The 20,208-nt window shown below is 36.6% G+C and overlaps 1 protein-coding gene and 1 long non-coding RNA gene across 9 annotated transcripts; one reads left to right on the forward strand and one right to left on the reverse strand.

The window, feature by feature from the left end:
- Positions 1-6,017: 6,017 nt before the first annotated feature.
- On the forward strand, positions 6,018-12,228 carry LOC130988252 (uncharacterized protein At2g24330-like). Of its 8 annotated transcripts, none has more exons than XM_057912048.1 (9): positions 6,054-6,237; positions 7,118-7,271; positions 7,363-7,461; positions 8,051-8,104; positions 8,192-8,449; positions 9,102-9,246; positions 10,260-10,369; positions 11,249-11,672; positions 11,761-12,228. In XM_057912048.1, the coding sequence occupies exons 4-9, from the start codon at positions 8,096-8,098 to the stop codon at positions 11,985-11,987; spliced, it is 1,173 nt and encodes a 390-aa protein (XP_057768031.1). In that variant the 5' UTR covers positions 6,054-6,237; positions 7,118-7,271; positions 7,363-7,461; positions 8,051-8,095; the 3' UTR covers positions 11,988-12,228. The 8 variants fall into 8 exon arrangements, with proteins under 8 accessions (XP_057768035.1, XP_057768030.1, XP_057768031.1 ...); XM_057912050.1 differs by having other exon boundaries at positions 6,055-6,237; positions 8,195-8,449; XM_057912054.1 differs by lacking the exon at positions 8,051-8,104 and having other exon boundaries at positions 6,055-6,237.
- A 4,367-nt stretch (positions 12,229-16,595) lies between these two features.
- LOC130988253 (uncharacterized) lies at positions 16,596-17,283 on the reverse strand. The gene is made up of 2 exons (XR_009090030.1): positions 17,159-17,283; positions 16,596-17,070 (listed from the first exon to the last, which is right to left on the reverse strand). It is a non-coding gene; the product is annotated as an uncharacterized LOC130988253 (long non-coding RNA).
- Positions 17,284-20,208: the final 2,925 nt, after the last annotated feature.

Consider the following 20,208-nt stretch of genomic DNA (forward strand, 5'->3'; position numbering starts at 1 on the left):
ATATATATATAATTGATTCCGACGGCATACAGATTTTTTCGGTATATACCAGTGGTATATACCTAAACAACGGTATATACCGATTTTTCGGCATATACCGCGGTATCGGTATATATCGGTATACCGCGGTATGAGGAAAATGATACCGTTGCCGTACCGAAAATCTTCGGTACGGTACAATACCGTACCGAAATTTTCGGTATACCGAAATTTCGGTATTTTCGGTATTTTTTCAGTACGGTAAGTGCGGTATACCGATTTTTCGGTATTTTGCTCCACCCCTAGAATAAACTGATCACAGCCCAATTTCAAAAGAGAACTTGAAAGGCTGTGTGAGCGTAGCAAATTCTCCATCACTCTCCCGGAAACGAAAATTGAGACGAACTACGTCCAAAGTCCAATATGCATTAAATGCATCATCATATCCCACTTGTATAACAAAAACATCTTCCTCTCCACCTTCTTTAACAACCAACTCCATGAAACAATCTCTTTGCCTTGAGGCAATCAATAACAACCAACTCCATGAAACAATCTCTTTGCCTTGAGGCAATCAATAAAATGACAGTGGGAAATTGACAAATGGACCATTATCTATTGAATATCTATGCGGACTCATAACCACACCCTTCTAAACATAGGTGTTAAGAGGTGTAGGATAAAGTGTCGGACAGTCGTATACTTTCCAAGAACAATTTCCACTAGGGGGGTCGGGGATATTTATATTTATTATTGCAGGATGATGCACACGCGCGCACCTCATTTTCGGCCTGATGTATCTGTTGTTGTGAATGGACTTAAGGTTCAAATACAGCTCCTCCATGACATGGTACTTGTGCTCCAATGGTCGAGTGAACACCAGTGCTTTCTCATTCATGGCCTATGGCCGAATGTGCCTGCTGAGCCGAATGATCAGCATAGACAGCCCATCGAAAACATATTTTCAGTTGTAAGTTTTTTTTTTAATATTTTGTTTAAATTTATATTGAATTAACATTTTTTACCGTTTTTGTTAGGATGATCTTCCTGCTGGTCTTCGCCGTGTGATGGAACACGTGTGACCGACTTTGAGATTCCGGGATGCTTTGGGATTCCGGGATAACAGAAGGTTTTGGCAACAACAATGGGACGTTCACGGTATAAGGTCAGGTTTGGGCATTGGGGACTATTTTCGGGTTGCAGTCGAACTGTACAGCAGCCTGTTTGATGTTTGTTTGATTCCGGGGACTAACGTGCCTATGTTGGAGACTAACATGAAATTTTTTAGCAATATCTCATATCCTATCGGTTACATTCGTTCCACGATCTTGAATGTAACTGGACTGCAGGCCAGGATAAAGACCTTAGATGTCAAAGGACATCTTAGATGACAAACTTTTGAGGGACGGATGGAGTACAATTTTTATTGATCATTATAGATCTTTTCTTGAGTTTGAGGACGAGGGATTAGATTTGTACTTGGAAATTAAGCTTGTGGTTATTATATGCATACTTCCTTAGATAGTGTGTATTTTTTATTTTTGAACACTATCTTATTACAAAACACTACAATAAAATGGATCACTTTCTCCACTTACAATACATTTACCAAACGTTTATTAATATTTATTAACTCCACAAAGTGCCGAACAATACCAAGATGTCCTTTGACATCTAAGGTCTTTATCCCGGCCTGCAGTCCAGTTACATTCAAGATCGTGGAACGAATGTAACCGATAGGATATGAGATATTGCTAAAAAATTTCATGTTAGTCTCCAAATATGAATATATTTGTGTTAGACCCAGCACAAAAACAAGGGAAACTGAATCCTTGTATCTGTGTATTCGGCGTTTTCCCCACAATTCAATCGCTACAATAGGGACCCAGTTTGGCCTATTTTGGCAGTTCTAACAAATAATATTTTACACGATGATGCAAATGGGAACACTCATATTTTTAACCTGACAATTAAAGAGAGCTATCAAAATGAGCCGAAATGGACCCATTTTGGCCTATTTTGACAGCTCTAACAAACAAACTGGAATAAACTGATCACAGCCCAGTTTCAAAAGAGAACTTGAAAGGCTATGTGAGCGTAGCAAATTCTTCATCGCTCTCCCAAAAACGGAAATTGAGACGAACTACGTCCAAAGTCCAATATGCATTAAATGCATCATCATATCCCACTTGTATAACAAAAACATCTTCCTCTCCACCTTCTTGAACAACCAACTCCATGAAACAATCTCTTTGCCTTGAGCCAATCAATAAAATGACAGTGGGAAATTGACAAATGGACCATTATCTATTGAATATCCATGCGGACTCAGAACCACACCCTTCTAAACATAGGTGTTAAGAGGTGTGGGATAAAGTGTCGGACAGTCCTATACTTTCCAAGAACAATTTCCACTAGGGGGTCGGGGATGTTCAAACAAAAGCACATTCCTCCAATTTGATGTGGACAACAAAAGTCCGAGTTTCATTAATAAAAAAAAAATGATTTGATAGTAAAATATGAGACACATCAACAAAATTTGCAGTTGTTGTTGCACTTGCAAGGCAAGTAGACTGAGTAGACCAAATCCACTTAGGAGTAAGAAGAGTTTTCGGTCTGGTAGCACCCTTCACTGTGGTAGCACCCCATCTGTAATCTACCAAATAGAAAGAATATGGTTTTGTCGATCGCCAAAGACGTCGGATACATAGTGGAAGAAGTGAGATTGAAAAAGAGGATGAAGGCATGTACAGCTCAAAATCAACAATATTAAAATTGATGTCCTTCTCCAACATTGGGTATGTACAGTTGACATATGAAATCATTTTTGAAAACACTAAGATGTTTTCGCCAAATGGAGTTGCAGAAGGTCAGAGTTTAAAACCATTTACCTCCCCCTCCGGAGTCATTGTATTTTTATGAAGCAATGAATTTGAGTTGCTCCGTGATTGCTAAAAACGATAAACTTCTCTCATTTGATCATGATCAATTTTTTGAATATGCACCGCCTCTTCCTCTATTTTCTCAATAATTTAGTCCCCTTCCTTCACTTCGTACTCCTTCATAAAGTTGTAGACCTGTATTTTCGTAATACCTTCAAATATGAATATATTTGTGTTAGGCCCAGCACAAAAACAAGGGAAACTGAATCCTTGTATCTGTGTATTCGGCGTTTTCACCACAATTCAATCGCTACAATAGGGACCCATTTTGGCCTATTTTAGCAGTTCTAACAAATTATATTTTACACGATGATGAAAATGGGAACACTCATATTTTCTAACCTGACAATTAAAGAGAGCTATCAAAATGAGCCGAAATGGACTCATTTTGGCCTATTTTGACAGCTCTAACAAACAAATTGGAATAAACTGATCACAGCCCAGTTTCAAAAGAGAACTTGAAAGGCTATGTGAGCGTAGCAAATTCTCCATCACTCTCCCGAAAACGGAAATTGAGACGAACTACGTCCAAAGTCCAATATGCATTAAATGCATCATCATATCCCACTTGTATAGCAAAAACATCTTCCTCTCCACCTTCTTGAACAACCAACTCCATGAAACAATCTCTTTGCCTTGAGCCAATCAATAAAATGACAGTGAAAAATTGACAAATGGACCATTATCTATTGAATATCCATGCGGACTCATAACCACACCCTTCTAAACATAGGTGTTAAGAGGTGTAGGATAAAGTGTCGGATAGTCGTATACTTTCCAAGAACAATTTCCACTAAGGGTCGGGGATGTTCAAACAAAAGCACATTCTTCCAATATTGGTGTGGACAACAGAAGTCCGAGTTTCATTAATAAAAAAAATGATTTGATAGTAAAATATGAGACACATCATATAAATTTGCAGCTGTTGTTGCACTTGCAAGGCAAGTAGACTGAGTAGACCAAATCCACTTAAGAGTAAGAAGAGTTTTCGGTCTGGTAACACCCTTCAGTGTGGTAGCACCCCATCTGTAATCTACCAAATAGAAAGAACATAGTTTTGTCGATCGTCAGAGGCGTCGGATACACAGTGGAGGAAGTGAGATCGAAGAAGAGGATGAGGGCATGTACAGCTTAAAATCAATGTCGTCCCCTTCCTTCACTTCGTATTCCTTCATAAAGTTGTAGACTTACATTTTCGTAATACCTTCAAATATGACTATATTTGTGTTAGGCCCAGCACAAAAACAACGGAAACTGAATCCTTGTATCTGTGTATTCGGCGTTTTCACCACAATTCTATCGCTACAATATAGATTATCTAAATTGATAATCGCGTGGTCGATATCCCCACCATCCTCAGTTAAATCTAAGACATAAATATCCTTCTCACACATAGGCCCAAAATCAAAAACGGCGCACAAGTTCCTCATATTTATCTCCTGATGTGAAGAACTCTGACGAAAAATATAAAGAAGAATGCGGCTGAAGGTAGAGTTATCAAAATGGGCCGAAATGAACCCATTTTGACAGCTCTACATATGGCAAGAGCATGTTAAGTTGAATCACAAATTGGATCCTTTAGCTTGTGAGCGCATTGAAATAGTATTTCAACATGATTTGAATGGATCTCGAAACATACGTATTTAAATTACGTCAGGAGGTCGCTCGTTATTTCGACACACAACTAGACCCAAGTTTAGCATAAAAGGTCACCAACTGAAACATAAAGGATCTCAGTAATAATTTGAATAAAAAAAAACTCTACTACGAAAATTAAGAAAGGCAGTAATCCATTAAGACAAATTTCGAAAAACTGATGAAGTGTAGATGCTAATAGTACCAAGATAGTGTTGTGAAGTTCTTTGCAAAGCTTTTCTTAATTTAAACAAACAATCTCCTGTAGTCGTCTAATATCCTCAGTTTGATCTTCACAAACAAAGGGGCAAAGGCCTAAAGCCCCCAAATTTGCAATGCCCAAATTTAAAAAATAGTTCTATTAACCAGTACTTCATCCGTCCTTATAAAAAGTATCCATTTATAAATGTCACAAGTTTTAATAAAGTAATTGAATGTGTTAAGAGTGGAGTAAGGGTCCCACTATATTGTGTGTGGAAAACTTACCAAAAATAGATTAGATACATATTATGAAGACGGACGAAAAAGACAAATTAAATACATTTTATTAGGACAGAGGGAGTATAACTTAATATTTATTAATTTTAAATTCATTAGAAAATAGTATATTATTTGACATTGATCTTGAAGAATTTTGTTTTATCTCTTATTTTCTCATCGTAATTTTACAACTAAAGATAATAAACTCTTAGGCCTGTTTGATATGAGTTTAAAAGCAGGATAAGTTAAATTAATATGGATTTATGTAGTGTTTGATATTATGTGTTATTAATATGGTCAACTCCAGGTTTATCCCAAGACCCTAGCTTATTTTGTGGGATTAATCCACACTAATTATCCCACCTCCCCCATGGGATTAACCCACACTAATTATTCCACCCCCTCCATAGGCTACTAATTTAGGTATTTGATATGTTAATCCAACCTATTTCAATGGATACCAAACACTTTTTGGGATTAATTACCAATGATATCAAACACCCATCTGAGATTAGAAATCATGACTAATCCACACTAAATTATCAGGATAATTTATATTCTGATTAATCCAATACTGAAAATCAAACGGACCCTTAATGTTTATCACTTTATTTCACAATTTCACATTTCAACTAACAAACTTTAATTAATTATTTCTCATTCACCAAAAATCAATTTTGAGTAGATAAATATATTACGATCATCTATTCAAAACGTAGATGGATCATATATCACTTAATTATACAAAATTAGATATCTCGTTACTCGAAAAATTGGTGAAACATTGGTTAATTTAAAACCAATTTCCTACAACTAGTTTGTAAAATTTTGAATAAATAATGTGTTAAATGAACTTGGGATTAAAAGTATTAGGAAACCGATTTATGTGTGTATTTTGTGATTTTAAAAGCAATATTAGTGTGTTGGAGATGGAAAATTGTAATGATAATAGTATGAGATTACGTGTTGCGCACGTGGGATGTACTTGATTTTCAAGAAGAAAAAAAAGCTCCTTTTCTTCTTCATTGGGGGACCTAAACTGTTCATTCAAAGCTCTGTTTCCATTTTCTCATCATTTTTCAACTGAAAGAAAAAAAAAGGAATTTCATCGTAATCCATTCCCTCTCTATCTGAAACGCATCTCTCATTCGCTCAGTCCATTTTCAGCGCCGCGTTTCCGCCGCGCCGAATTCGATCAAAGGTAAATGTAAAATGAAATAGTACAATTTTGCACGTTGGGGGTTTATCTCTATTTGTGGGCAAATAATTGATCCCTCCTTTCCATATCGGTGTTTATATGAACGGGATGGTTTTTGCTCTACATGTTTGGGGATAGCTATGTTCGTCTTGTGGAGAAAAGGTGATATTTTTTTTTATTTTAATTCGGTTGGGATTTGTTAAATGCGATTAGTTTGTTTGTTTGATCGATCTGAGATTCTGTTTCTCTTCTTGGAATATGGCAGTTTGTGGGGTTCGTCTTTTTGTGTTTGTTTTCTTTGTTGGATTTCACAATTTTTGGTTGTGATGATTCACGATTTTGTTGTTATTTCCTTCTTTCTGATCAGTGGATAGATTTGGGTTTTTACGTTTCTTTTGCTTTTCCTTGCAGCACTGAATTCATTTATTTATATTTGTTTATTTGTTTTGGGTTTGTGTTGTTACCTTCTCCTTTAACTAACTTGAGTTTCTTTATGTAATTGAATCTGGGGGCTTTCCTATTAACTGATTTCAGTCAAATGTTTTACCTAGCCATTGGCTGTGAAAGCAACCCAGAGCTATTGAAAGGTTTTGGTTCAATGTACGATGCAATAATGGATTCAGCCTGTAGCTTTTCATGCCTGCTTGAATAATTCTTGATTAACTGTGGAACCTAACTTGAGCTGAGTGATTATTTGATTAAGCCAAGCTCAAGCTCAAGGTTCATTTTTAGGAGAACTTCCACATCACATGTGCTGCTTGAGATAATATGTTGTCCTAGGGGTGAGAATATTAGGCTGAATCTGATTAGAGAGATATCAATTTTTGATTTTTGATTTTTGTTATGATAAATTTCTAATCGAAACAAAATGGATTACCTCAAGATTGTAGAAAGATCAGTAACAGAGGGTGCATGGCGGTTGGTGACTACCGTAAAGGAGGAAGAAGGAGATGAAATTATGATTTTTAATTTCAAAGATATTGTTATGGAGATCGAAAATTTCAATACCATATCCATGTGGCGAGCTGATATTTCATGTCTCTCTCTCTCTCTCTTTTTTTTTTTTTTTTTTTTTTCTCTTCAATACCATATCCACATGGTGTGCTGATATTTCCCACTAATTTCCAGTATTTGGGACTGAATAAACACATCAGCCTCCGAATAGCCACGTGGGATTTCCGGTACCGGAAAAATCACCTCGAGACATAATTGTGGCAGTATTCAAAGGTTGGCTATCAGTTTGTAATTTGTTAAATGTTGGGACACCTTGAGAAACGGCCAAAGGTTAAATGATAAAGCCCAATTGTTAATAATGTTTTTGGTTAAGTCTGCTTACTGCTTTTTATTAATTTTAGTAAGTGATGTGCATTTCATGTTTAGTCTTCCGTTTTATATTGCTGCTGCGGAATGATTGGCTAATTGGCTGCCTCAGCTTTCTGAGCCTAGCTCTTGATGCTAGCATTGTTTTGCTTCAAATAATCCATGCTCGATGCGATGTTTGATATGAAGCTTGAGCTGCAGCTCTCAGATACTACTTGTATCATTCAGTTTCTTTATTCTTCCAATTTATGAGATAAAAAAGAAACATTATGCTGGTGGTGGCTGGTTGATGACATGATATTAATTTATTACATATTCTTTTTTTTGGTATTTTTCAATTTCTCAATTCATTTCCACTCCTAGTTGCATATTATGATCTCTTTTGAATGTTTCCTTTTCTGATGAAAAAAATATTATGGTGACTTGGTTTTGACTGAGAATATCAAATTAACTAGTGACATGGTATTTGACCATTATTTCCAACTGGTTTTTTTAGCTGAATGGGACATGGAATATCTTGGGTAGAGGATCAAAAGATGTGATGCTTTTGGTATAATCATGTTGAGGAAACTTTAAACAATTTCCTTGCTAATTTGACATATGTGAGAAACGTGCTAACTTGGCATGTAATATGCAGAAGATGGCCGAAGAATCCAAGAATGATCAAGGGGAGCTTGTGAAATCTACAGATACTGAGATCAAGAAGACCAAGAAACAGAAAGGAGTCCTATCTAGATTATGGAGAGCAGTATTTAGATTAGGTGGTGATGATTTTGAAAAGAGATTGCAACATATATCAAAGGAAGAGGCTACTGTTCTTGCCAGAATTACAAGGCGTTCTCAAAGTTCTCGGAGAACAACTAAGCAATTTATTATACTCTCTGTTGTTTCAGAGGTAAGCTATACCTTTACCGACTAATTTAAGGGAAACAATTTTGTATCACTATTACCTGATATCAGTAGAGTTCACTCATGGTAGGGTGGTTACTATATTCCCTTTTGAGAAATTTAGTGGGTAATGTCCCTGTTCCATATGTTGCTAATGTTTGTAAATGGTTGTCTATGATTTAAGTATCATTTGTTGCAATTATTAACTGTGGTTAATTTCAACTAACCAGGACGCATATTCATTTAAATCTAAGGTTTTGTATTTGTGGTAGAAATACTTTTGTGCACTCTATTTCTCCATTAGTTTGAAAGTGCTCCTGTGTCTGTTAACTCTGAAGATCAAGTACCCCTTTAATCTCGATGGACTGCTCCTGATTCTTCCTCTCTACCTTAGCTTTGCAATGGATTACAAATTATATATCTTATGAGGTAAAAAAAAAGGGTATGACACGCTAAATCAGAGAAATATGCGAAGCATTAAATATGTGCAAAAAAATTAGAGAGAGATTCATACTCAACCTTGACTTATTTGTTGTGAAAAGGCATTACTAATCCATATGCTTCTGTTTGAAATGAATGGGGTGTTATCATTCTCTTCCTCTTGCTCCTGAGTATTGTTGATCCACAGAATCGTTTTTTACCCCGTTTCCTTTTTCCAGGCAATTGCAGTAGGTTATGCTATAATGACCACAAGATCGTTAGACTTGAATTGGCATATAAGGGCATTGCGGGTCTTACCTATGTTTCTGCTGCCAGTATTATTTTTCATTACCTACTCAGCATTTAGAAGCTACACAAAGATGCGTAAGTGTTTTCTAGTGCTCTTTGTTATGACTTTACCGCAAGGTTATGGTAACTATTAAAATATGTTTTTTGCCAAAACACCAAACTTGCAATGTGGCTGTAATAGACTAAGGATATCTGTTTTCAGTTTTGGCTTTTGCTATTTGCTTGTTTTTCTATGCTAGAATTTATTTGTTGATGCAAAACAAATTCAACTTAGTTTTTTTTAAAGATTGTGGATACAATTCTATGAAATTGCATAGTTTTGTTATAACTTGTATACGGGAGACGCTTAAAAAACATGCTCGTTGGTGGTGAAGTTTCTTCTGAGAAGGGGGCCATAAGTTTGAGCCATGAGAACAATGTTGTGGTGCTTATGTATGTTGAAACTCCTGAGAAGATTAATGGAATAATAGGATTGCTCTTCCTTCTGAAGACATTATCAATTAGTCAATTAATATGGCTGCATAAAATGTTCAAATGAATCACCATTATGTTTTCTGCATTTCATGATCGGGATATTGATAGATCTCCTTGTTTTTAAAACATTACATGTTGATAGATTTGAGATTTTTCTGCAGATAAAACTGTATGGGCAAAGTTGCACCTGTAGCAAATCCAGTTGGCTTATGGGAACTGTTTAAAAAAACAAAAAAACAAAATCTGGAACAGATTTCGATAAAATTGGGCTTCTATTGAAGCCAAACCCAGAATGTAGTTAAATGTGCACACCGTCTCTTAAATGGCAGAGAGAGGGCAGATTCAGGCCCTTTCTTCATTTTTCATTTCATATACCTTACCATGATCCACTTGGTTTTATTTTTATTAGCCAAACTTTCATGCCCCACAATTGATCATACTACTTACCATCTTTGTCTTGCTCGACCCATTACCTGCTCTTTTTTTGTTCATGTCATTGGTTTTGGAAAGATATGGTAGAGCCATTGGTACTTCATACATAAAATCCAAATGAAACATTGATTCGAGGTACCCTGTTATTGGCAGTATTACATTTTGGGAAATCTTATTTACAGGTGATACAAAGGACCACAAAACTTTGGATAACCTTCGGGCCGAGAGACAGGCAAAAATCAATGAACTGAAAGAAAAAACAAATTACTACACAACTCAACAGCTAATACAGGTAAGGAGTGAACGCTAGCTAGCTTTCTTGTTTAAAAGTGATGATTCATACCTTGTTTTGTGCATCTATGATCAGCTCCTTTTTGTCCTAAATGTATGAGCTAGAAATGAAGTCTTAAAATAGAACTTGCTATCTGTAAAAGGAGGTCTTAATAGGTATGATCTAAAGGCCCCTTTTCTTATCTTAGATTATATTAAGATCATGGAATTAAGAATCATTGTCTTTCCATTTAATGACTAGGTGGACCTTATCTTGAAACCAAAATTATATCCACCTCCCTTCACTCTAATGGTTGTTGAAAACTCTGTTTTTTATGAAGCTCTTTTGCCCCTTTTGAAGATTACTCAAAAACATTGTTTCAGGTTTGTGGCTTTTACCCTAGTAATATACACCTCTATTTGCCGATATCATATGTTTGTAACAAATGGCTAGGATTATTGTAAAATGACAAAAGTTCATGGGAGGAAGAACGATGTTTACTTCCATTTAGACAATATGTCGGGGGGAATTTGCATTTCGCAGAATATAAGAATTGTCACTGTTGTCGTGAGTGAGTGATTTTATTTGGTAGATAGCTACAAACAACACTTGTGCTTAGATATATCCAATTACAATATTGAAAGGGGGCGTTACTTATATAATGGATTAGATTGACAATACATAGGATTGAGTATTTGAAGGATTAGACAATAAAAAAGTTCAAAATTATTCAATCAATCAAAGTATGTGGTGGATTAGTCTATAAAACTTTTATATGTCTAAGCTATCACTCAAAGTAAAGACCCTCAGAGGGTATATTGTATCACTCCAAAATTCAAGGGAGCAAGCTATGGTTATCGACAAGATTTATTAGATTCTTACATGGAGTTTTCAGTGCAGCGGTATGACCCTGACCCTGCAGCCAAGGCAGCAGCTGCCACTGTACTTGCGTCCAAGTTGGGTGCAGATTCCGGCCTGAAAGTTTATCTAGGAGATGATTCTAACCTAATTGCCTCTGTCGGAAAGAGCAATGATATGGAAGTTGCAGCTACTACTGGACTACGAAATAGAAAGCAGCCCCACTCAAGAACCTACAGCATGGACAGTGGATTTACCGATCATCCTGAGGAAGCTATGCTTACCCCCTCTGGGGTTGAAGGTGTAGGCTTGTCTCCGAAACATCCAATGGTTGTCGACCATCATCCTCAATCAGGCCCGAACACACAAGATGGAGGCTGGATTGCTCGACTTGCTGCATTGCTTGTGGGAGAGGATCCTACCCAATCTTATGCTCTTATATGTGGAAACTGCCATATGCACAACGGTAAATAGAATCTTCGTGCATCTATCTAAATAAACTGAATCCATGAGGTATACAGAGGTGAATATGCTATATATGCTTGCGTTCGTAGGGCTGGCGAGGAAAGAGGATTTCCCGTATATCACTTACTACTGCCCCCATTGCAATGCTTTGAATCGGCCAAAGCAGGCCGATGAACGTCTCTCCGGATCCAGTACCCCTTCCCTAACGTCCAAGGCATCTGTGGTTTCGGAATCTGTACCAAGTGAAGGAGGTTCGACGGTGGATAAGGCATCGCAGAGCAGTAGTCCTCATGCTGCAGAAATTTCTGAAACTTGAAGGTATCCCTTTGATGGCCGATTGTTGTTTGTTTGTGTGAGTGTGTGTTTGTGTCGTAAGAAAAGTATGAGCTTCTCTTTTCTCTTTGATGCGAAAAGTGTCAGTAAACATGATAATATATGTAGTTTAAATATACCTTTTGTTGTTATTGTACATTATGTTTCGCAAATTGCAAAATTTTATTTCCTAAAGATTTGTTACATTTTCTTGAATTGAAATGAAAATCAGATCATTGAATGAATTATCTATTGTTTGCGTGATTTTCATTCAGCATCATAAACCAGACCAGGAAAATCACTCCATTTTGGTTTACGTTTACTGAGTTTTAATTAATGAAATGAGAAAAACTGATAACGATTATTAAGGGGCAAAATTGATGTGTTTGATAATTTAAATTTGTATATCCTCAAATAAAAATATTTTTAATTTGGACTGTCAATTAGGTATTTTCTCTCACCTCAAGTTCCTCTATTATAAAGAATTTGATTGTCTGCTTATATATTTTATGGAGTATTCAATTATATCACCTCAATTTAATTTTTTTTTATCACTTTTTTGTCTAATCCTTTCCAACTTCAAAAGTACCAAAACCAAATATCCTATTTAAAGTAAAAATAAAAATCCCCGAGCTGAGGCATTAAATTTAAATGTTCCTAAAAATAACAAAAAGAAAAAAGCATAAAAGGGAATTATAGTAGTTTCTTGAATTTTAAAACTTCTAAAGTGGAACACATAAAGGGATCCATCTAAGTTGAGTGGAGATGGGGAGACATCAAAGTTGATATGTTAAATAATTAGATTTTTTTTAATATTAAGTATGAATGAGATTTAAAATATAAGAGATAATTTCAAAAAAAAGAAAAAAAAAGTACTACAATTTTGGTTGTTTAAAAAAAAATTACTACAATTTTGATAGATGGAAGGAGTACAAATTACAAAACGTAGTCCAAGTGGCAATAAATGAAAAATAAGTCGAAGTGATAGAATAAAAATGAGAAGAAATTAATTGAAGCAAAAGACCACAAAAAAATAAAAATAAATAAACGATAGCCTAGTAACAAAAGCAAACGTTAATTTGTAAAATTAATTATGTCAATAACAATTTTTAGGTATTAAAGTCAAACTAAATGTATAAAATAAAAAAAATAATGCTAATGTGAACTAAACGAAAGCGATGCTCACATTAGATATAACATACTCCATTCGTCCCACTTCAAATATCCTGTTTCTTTTTGGCACGGTAATTTAGAAAAATGTTAATTAGATTATTAAGTAGTGTAGTGTAGAGTTGAAAAGGAGATGTAGACCTAAAAAATTATCACTTTTTAAGACTAACTTCTTTCATAAAGAGAAACAAAACATTTGAAGTAAGACAACCCAAAAAGAACACAAGATACTTATCGAAGGGTTGGGGTGGTGGCCTAGTGGTTGGGGTGGTTGCCTGTTGTCCCCTTGGGATGGCCTAGTGGTTGTTATTTCCTTTTTGGTCCCCTTGGGATGACCTAGTGGTTGAGGTGGTTGCCTGTTGTCCAAGAGGTCACAGGTTCAAATACTCTCGGCCACAATAACCACTAGGTGGGGTGTGTGTGGTTTGTATTATTTATAATGTAATTTCATCAAAAAAAGATACTAATCGAAGGGAATATCATATTAGGGTGCGGTTATAGTGAGAACCACAATTATCGTGAGAACATAAGAACCAATAAAATTACTGCATCTGCTATACAAATTAATGCATCCGCTATTAAATTTAATGCATCCGAAAAAAATAATTTTTTTGCTCCCTTCAGGATTCGAACCCAGCACCTGCATCCATCCACCGTAGATCTTGATGATCGAATGACTTAAAATGGTTCTCCGTTCTTATTTTATTAGTGGTTCTTATTTGAACCTCTCCCTATCATATTATAAGGATATACAGGGACGGAGCCAGGGGGGGTAGGGGGGGCTAGAGCCCCCTCCCAAATTTTGAGTTTTTTTTTTTTTTTTAATTTTAAAATATATATAGATATATGTTTATACCTATTATAAAATAATTTTGTTTTATAAAAAAGTATTTGGTTATTATATTCTCTTATATATATACTTAATTTAAGGATAATTCCGTTATTTAAAACTATATAATCTATGAAATATTGTTTGTTATTATTACTATTATACTTGTCTTTTAATAAAAAATGCCTAATATGTATGAAATGCTAAAAAAAATTATAATGTATTGAAACTAATTTATAATATATAGAAAATATATAATCTATGAACATGTTGTTTGTTATTATTATTATTATGCTTGCCTTTTAATAAAAAATGTCTTAAATATACGGAATGTCCAAAAAAAATTTTGTGATATATTGAAATTATATAATCTATGAAAATATTGTTCGTTATTATTAGTATTATGCTCGTATTTTAATAAAAAAATACCTTAAATATACAGAATGCCCAAAAAAATTTTCTCGGGGACTACCGCCCCCGAACCCCCGTACAATTTCAGCCCCCCCCCGAAATTAATTCCTGGCTCCGTCCCTGAGGATATATATATACCATTATAAATCACAATCAAACAGTACCATCTTAAAATGTGCACAGCTAGCTAAATTAATTAAGATTCTCTTTTTACATAAAATAAATAAGAAAGAGAGAAGCTTTATTCGGGAACATTTCCTGCACCTAAAGGTTATGTAAGAATATTTGGACATCTAAGTTTTGACTAGATCGTACCTAGGATGAAAAATACAAAAGTAAATAGAAAATTAGTCGAAAATTCTGGGAAATATTCATTAACAAAGCCTAGATAACGAAGCATAGGACAAATTGACTAAGTTGATCATGTGCCCCTTTATCATGAAAAATACACATTATTCTTCTTTTAAGTGTTATATATTAAACTTTTAAATGCGACCAAATCGTTAATGACACGTCAATTAGCCGTATTCGATAATACACGTATTATGTATATGGTAATAACGCAAATCCTTAAAATAGACGCACACACACAAATCTATATATAATAACGACCTCTTAGCATAATGCGTGCATATAAAACATGCGATTTGTAGTATTATGCTATGACAAGGGGTGTGTGTGTGAGAGAGAGAGAGATCTAGAAAGCTAGAGCTATATATATATACATATAGGAGAGAGAGAGAGAGAGAGTAAAAGACAACCATCGCCTAACACACATACGTACACTTACTGTGTACCACTCTGTAACTTGAATACATCATTTTGGTCTTTACCCTATTCTTTTTATAGAGTTAAATATATCTAAATTTTACTCTCTTCCTACGGCTTTAATATATACTCACTTGTTTTGAGCACGAAAATTTAAAAATTTATTTTTTAGGAGGAAAGTGACGTGGTCTACATCAATTAATTATATTTTTTACTCAAAATAGAAAATAAGTTTATTCTAATGGGATGTCTCAAAAAAGAAAACGAACCTATTAGCGTGCGACGGAGGAAGTAGTTTTTAACGAGCACTACTTTTTTTGTCAATTATTGTATGAAATTTCAATATTTTGGAATTTTACATGAATTAAAATTTTGAAAACAACTAATCCTATATGGAAGCCAAATGGTGTTCACTACAAAAAAATAAGTGATTACCGGCGGCATTTCCCGCCGGTAAAAAAGGGACGGCCGCCGGCGATTCAATTACCGGCGGCAACCTACTGCCGGTATTCATCTCGTCGGAGATGTGAATCCCGGCGGCGAAGCTCAGCCGCCGGAGATTGGCGGCGGCCCTACCGCCGGTGGAGTTTCTCGGGAAGCTCAGGTGGTTTCCCGAACGTTTACCGTCCGGTAACCAGCGGCGGTAGCATTGCCGCCGGTGATCACCACCACTACACCGATGGTCGTCGATGTTTGGGGATTACCGGCGGCCCTTTGCCGCCGCCAATTACCGGCGGGATAGTGCCGCCGGTAATGAATTAATTATTTAAAATATTTATTTATTTATATTATTTATTTATTTATTTTATTTATTTATTTATCTCCACTAATATTTTCGTATTTATACAATATTTCAAACCTTAGGCGAACTTCCCAGTGGGTCACCCATCTTAGTTGTGCTCTAAGTCAAGCACGCTTAACCTTGAAGTTCCTTTTGAATTGTCCCCAGTAGAGAACACTCGTATAATTGATATATCTATTGCCTATTAAATCATTTAAAGGCTATTTCAATATACAATATATATCATATATTCATAACATTTGAATATGAGGAGATTATATCCAAGTAATGTTAATTACGGACCAGTCTCGTGCCGCCCGTATTTTTATGGCAAATAAATATTTTTTTTAATTTTTTTTTAAATTTTTTTTTAAATTTTTAATTTTTTTTTTTAAAATTTTTTTTAAATTTTTTTTATCAATATAGTTTATTAATCATAAGTATTTTAATTTGATAGTTTTAATGTATTTTTGAATTCATTTGCATATATGTCTTTATTTTTATGTCGAAACAATATATCTATTTATTAATCAATATGTTATTAATTTTTTTTATCAATCTACGTTATAGAATATAAGTATTTTCGTTTTGTAATTATAATGTATTTTGAATTCATTTGCATACCTTGAATTCACTCACAATAAATAGAACGATTTGAAAACATAAAACAATTAAATTGTTCAACAAAACACAAATGTTAAACAAAGTTCAAGTGTAATTGTGTTTGTTCAGAAACATAACATAAAAAAAAAGTTCAACATGATATAGATACATAGAAGTGATGCTCAAGGTAGCTGACCCGACCGCCTCAGTATCTCCTCGAACTGACTCATCCGCTGCTCAAGGGCCTCACGTGCTGCTTGTTCGGCCTCACGTGCTGCTTCTTGGGCCGCCCTATCCTCCTCAGCCTTTTGGAGACGCTCCTCCAGTGTGGAGATCCGAGTCTCATACATCTGCTGAGACATCTGGGAAGAGCATGTACTGTTGGTAGACCCCCTACTGAAACTGGCTCACACCAGCACTTCCAGTGCCGTACAGTCGTGACCTACCGGGACGTACGAGCTCCAAATAGACCTCATCGAGTCGGTCCTCTCGTCCTGTCTCAGCAGCAACACGATGAATCTCCGCCTAATTCATACATAACAATACACAATTATTATAAAATAAATACATTTTACTATGTATTACTAATATTTGTTCAAACTTAAACATTTACATCAAGGTTGGCATCCTTTTCTGACACAAAAGTTCCATCTGCGTACATGTGTAGGCGGAGGAAAGTGCTGTAGTTAGATGCAGTTGGGGGGACTTCACCATCCACGAGCTGTTCATGCATTTATATAAGAAAAATAAGGTAATATATATATATATATATATATATATATATATATTAATATTTATATTTATTAGATAAATACTTAATCGATAATTACTAACTACCAAGTGCTCGACTCTACCAGCAAATTACTAATTGAAAATAAAAATAAATCAAATACAATAAATTACTTGAATCTAAGAAAATTTCGACAGCATAACCCCACTATCCTAACTACCAAGTGCTCGACTCTACCAGCAACTATAGTGACCATAGTGGTCCTAATTTACTAAACCTATACTAGGTCTACCCGGCCCCCCAATGTCGAAACAATAATAAAATAACATATAAAACAATAAAAAAATAAAGTAATAAAAGCAAACACAATCATTTGTTGGGAGAAGATCCTTAAGAAATAATCAATTTCTATCCCAAAGGGAGAAGATCCTTAAGAAATTGATTAAATCTATCCCACAATATATAATAACATATCATTTCATCCAAAAAAGAAAATCAATTTAAAATTAATCTAATTAACAAATTAATTTCAATTAATCTAATTAACAAATTAATTTCAATTAATCATACTTTAAACATCCTATAAAGTAACTATAGTTAAATCAATTCATAATTAATCTAATTACCAAATTAATTTCAATTAATCATACTTTAAACATCCTATAAAGTATCTAATTACCAAATTAATTTCAATTAATCATACTTTAAACATCCTATAAAGTAATTAGAATTATGTTAATTTTAATCAAACAAATAAATAATAAATAAATAAACAAATAAATAAAAGTCTATTAAAAACGAAAGTGTACCGTAGGAGTCGACGGCGGAACCGTGCGGTGGCAGGAGCGGTGAGACGGCAGGATTGGCCTGCAATTAGGAGGAGAAAGATGAAGAGAGGATGAGAGGGTGAGAGAGAGAGAGAGACAGAGAGAGAGAAGGAAAGGAGGGGCTTACCTTGACGGAGGCGACGGCGACAGGCGGCGGCAGCAGCAGGGCAGCGGCAGGGCAGGGGGGGGGAGGGGCAGGGGGGCTGGAGGCGCGAGGGGGGGGATCTGTTCTGGAGGAGAGAGGGTTAGGGCACCCGATTTTGGGCTTTAAAATTAGCGGCGGCCCATTACCGCCGCCAAAGCCCGACCCGCACTCTTTTTACCGGCGGCAACTTGCCGCCGCTAATCACCAGCGGCATCTGCCGCTGCTATTTGCTAAATATTAAAAAATAAAATTAAAAAATAAAATTCCCGGCGGCCTGAATATTTACCGGCCGCTATGCCGCCGGTGATCACCGGCGGTGACTTTGCCGCCGGTATCAACGCCATATATTCAAAAAATACGGGTCGGCAGCACCGCCGTCGGAAAGCCGCCGGTGATCGCCGGCGGCAAGTCTGCCGCCGGTAAATCTTGCCGGTAAATCGGCGCTTTTTTGTAGTGGTTAGTGTTTATTTTTATTTTTATTTTGAGGCAGAAAATGAGCTTATATTAAGGTAAATCAAAATGAGCAATATTGAGAAGCTAAGAAGGGAATCTCGATTTCCAGATCATTACATCAGAAACATAAATAGTAAAACGAGTCAGCGCATGAGCTGCTCTATTGGCAAATAATTTAAGTGGTGTTAGTTAAAAAACAAAATTTAAATATATTTTGTGTATTTACAAATAATTAATCCTTTATCTCTATCATATTGGCTGGCAGTTAAAACAAGGAGATCTCTTTGTAATCCAAGAAAACAAGACTATGTTGATCGTGCAGTGTAAAGACGGAGGCGTCGCCGGAGAAGAATAGGGGATGGGGAAATATGGGTTTCAACCTTAATTTACAGAAATTAAGCTAAGATTATTGGAGGAAATGGATTTTAGTATTATTTTTAGTTTTATCTTTGTTTAGTCTGAATGTATGATTTTGATGTTTCTCTCTCTCTCAACACATCAACACAAGAGATGTGTAGGTGTGGTGGATGCAATTTCGAACATCACAAGGTAGTAGCACCGGGGAATTATGATTAGTGTCCTTTTCACGCACAGAGTGCTCTCTCTCTGAATAGCACGCCTCTGCGTTTGGACCAATCTGCCGCCGCTGTGTAGATCCACCTCCGCCAACCCCTCGTCGACGCTGCAGAGGAGGTGCCGACCTCCGACGCCCGACGCCAGCAGCCGTTCGCAGTTCGACGCCAGCAGCCACTGCCGCGTTTGGACCAATCTGCCGCCGCTGTGTAGATCCACCTCCGCCAACCCCTCGTCGCCGCTGCAGAGGAGGTGCCGACCTCCGACGCCCGACGCCAGCAGCCGCTCGCCGTCCGACGCCAGCAGCCACTGCCGTCTCGAAGTCCGATTTGAGGTTAGATTTGAAGCCACCGCCGAGGATCTGCAGTCAGCCACCGCCGTCTCCCAATCAAAGGTTGCTCGCTGTATAGGCCCACCGCAGCCCTCCAGTCCGGCGAGGTCGCGCTTCCAGCCAGGCCTTCCGACTCTTTACGAAAGATCAGCGTCCAGATCCGCCGCCCTGAGGTCGTTGCCGGCCACGTCCTCTAGGCTGAGCCCTCCCCTACCGCGCATAGTTATCAGCCAGATCCGCCCACAGATCCGCCGCCCAGAAGTAGTCTGCCTTCGACTCCAGATCGGCGACACCTTTCTCCGGTGAAACCTGCGGTAGATACCTTCGACTCCAGACCAGCGAGACTATCCACTCCGGCGAGACCACGCCTCCAGGCCCAACGCAGCCCTCAAGTCCGGCGAGAACGCGCATTCAGCCAGGCCTACCGACTCTTTATGAAAGATCAGCGTCCAGATACGCAAGTCAGCCCTTCCTATTCAAAAGCTAAGTTCTACTTCCTTATCTCGGGTGATGTGCAGTTGATATGGATGCGAACTGAATTTACTACTTGAGACAGCAAATTACCTTGAAGGTTTTCAAGCAGATGGGTTGTTGTTGGGGTTGA

This window comes from Salvia miltiorrhiza, chromosome 6 (assembly GCF_028751815.1).
Source record: "Salvia miltiorrhiza cultivar Shanhuang (shh) chromosome 6, IMPLAD_Smil_shh, whole genome shotgun sequence".
Lineage (NCBI taxonomy): Eukaryota > Viridiplantae > Streptophyta > Magnoliopsida > Lamiales > Lamiaceae > Salvia > Salvia miltiorrhiza.

Excerpts from the sequence above, each read along its gene's own strand:
- LOC130988252 (XM_057912047.1), top strand. Across the intron at positions 9,247-10,259 it reads TAGAAGCTACACAAAGATGC|GTGATACAAAGGACCACAAA; the intron begins GTAAGTGTTTTC and ends TCTTATTTACAG. Across the intron at positions 11,673-11,760 it reads AAACTGCCATATGCACAACG|GGCTGGCGAGGAAAGAGGAT; the intron begins GTAAATAGAATC and ends TTGCGTTCGTAG.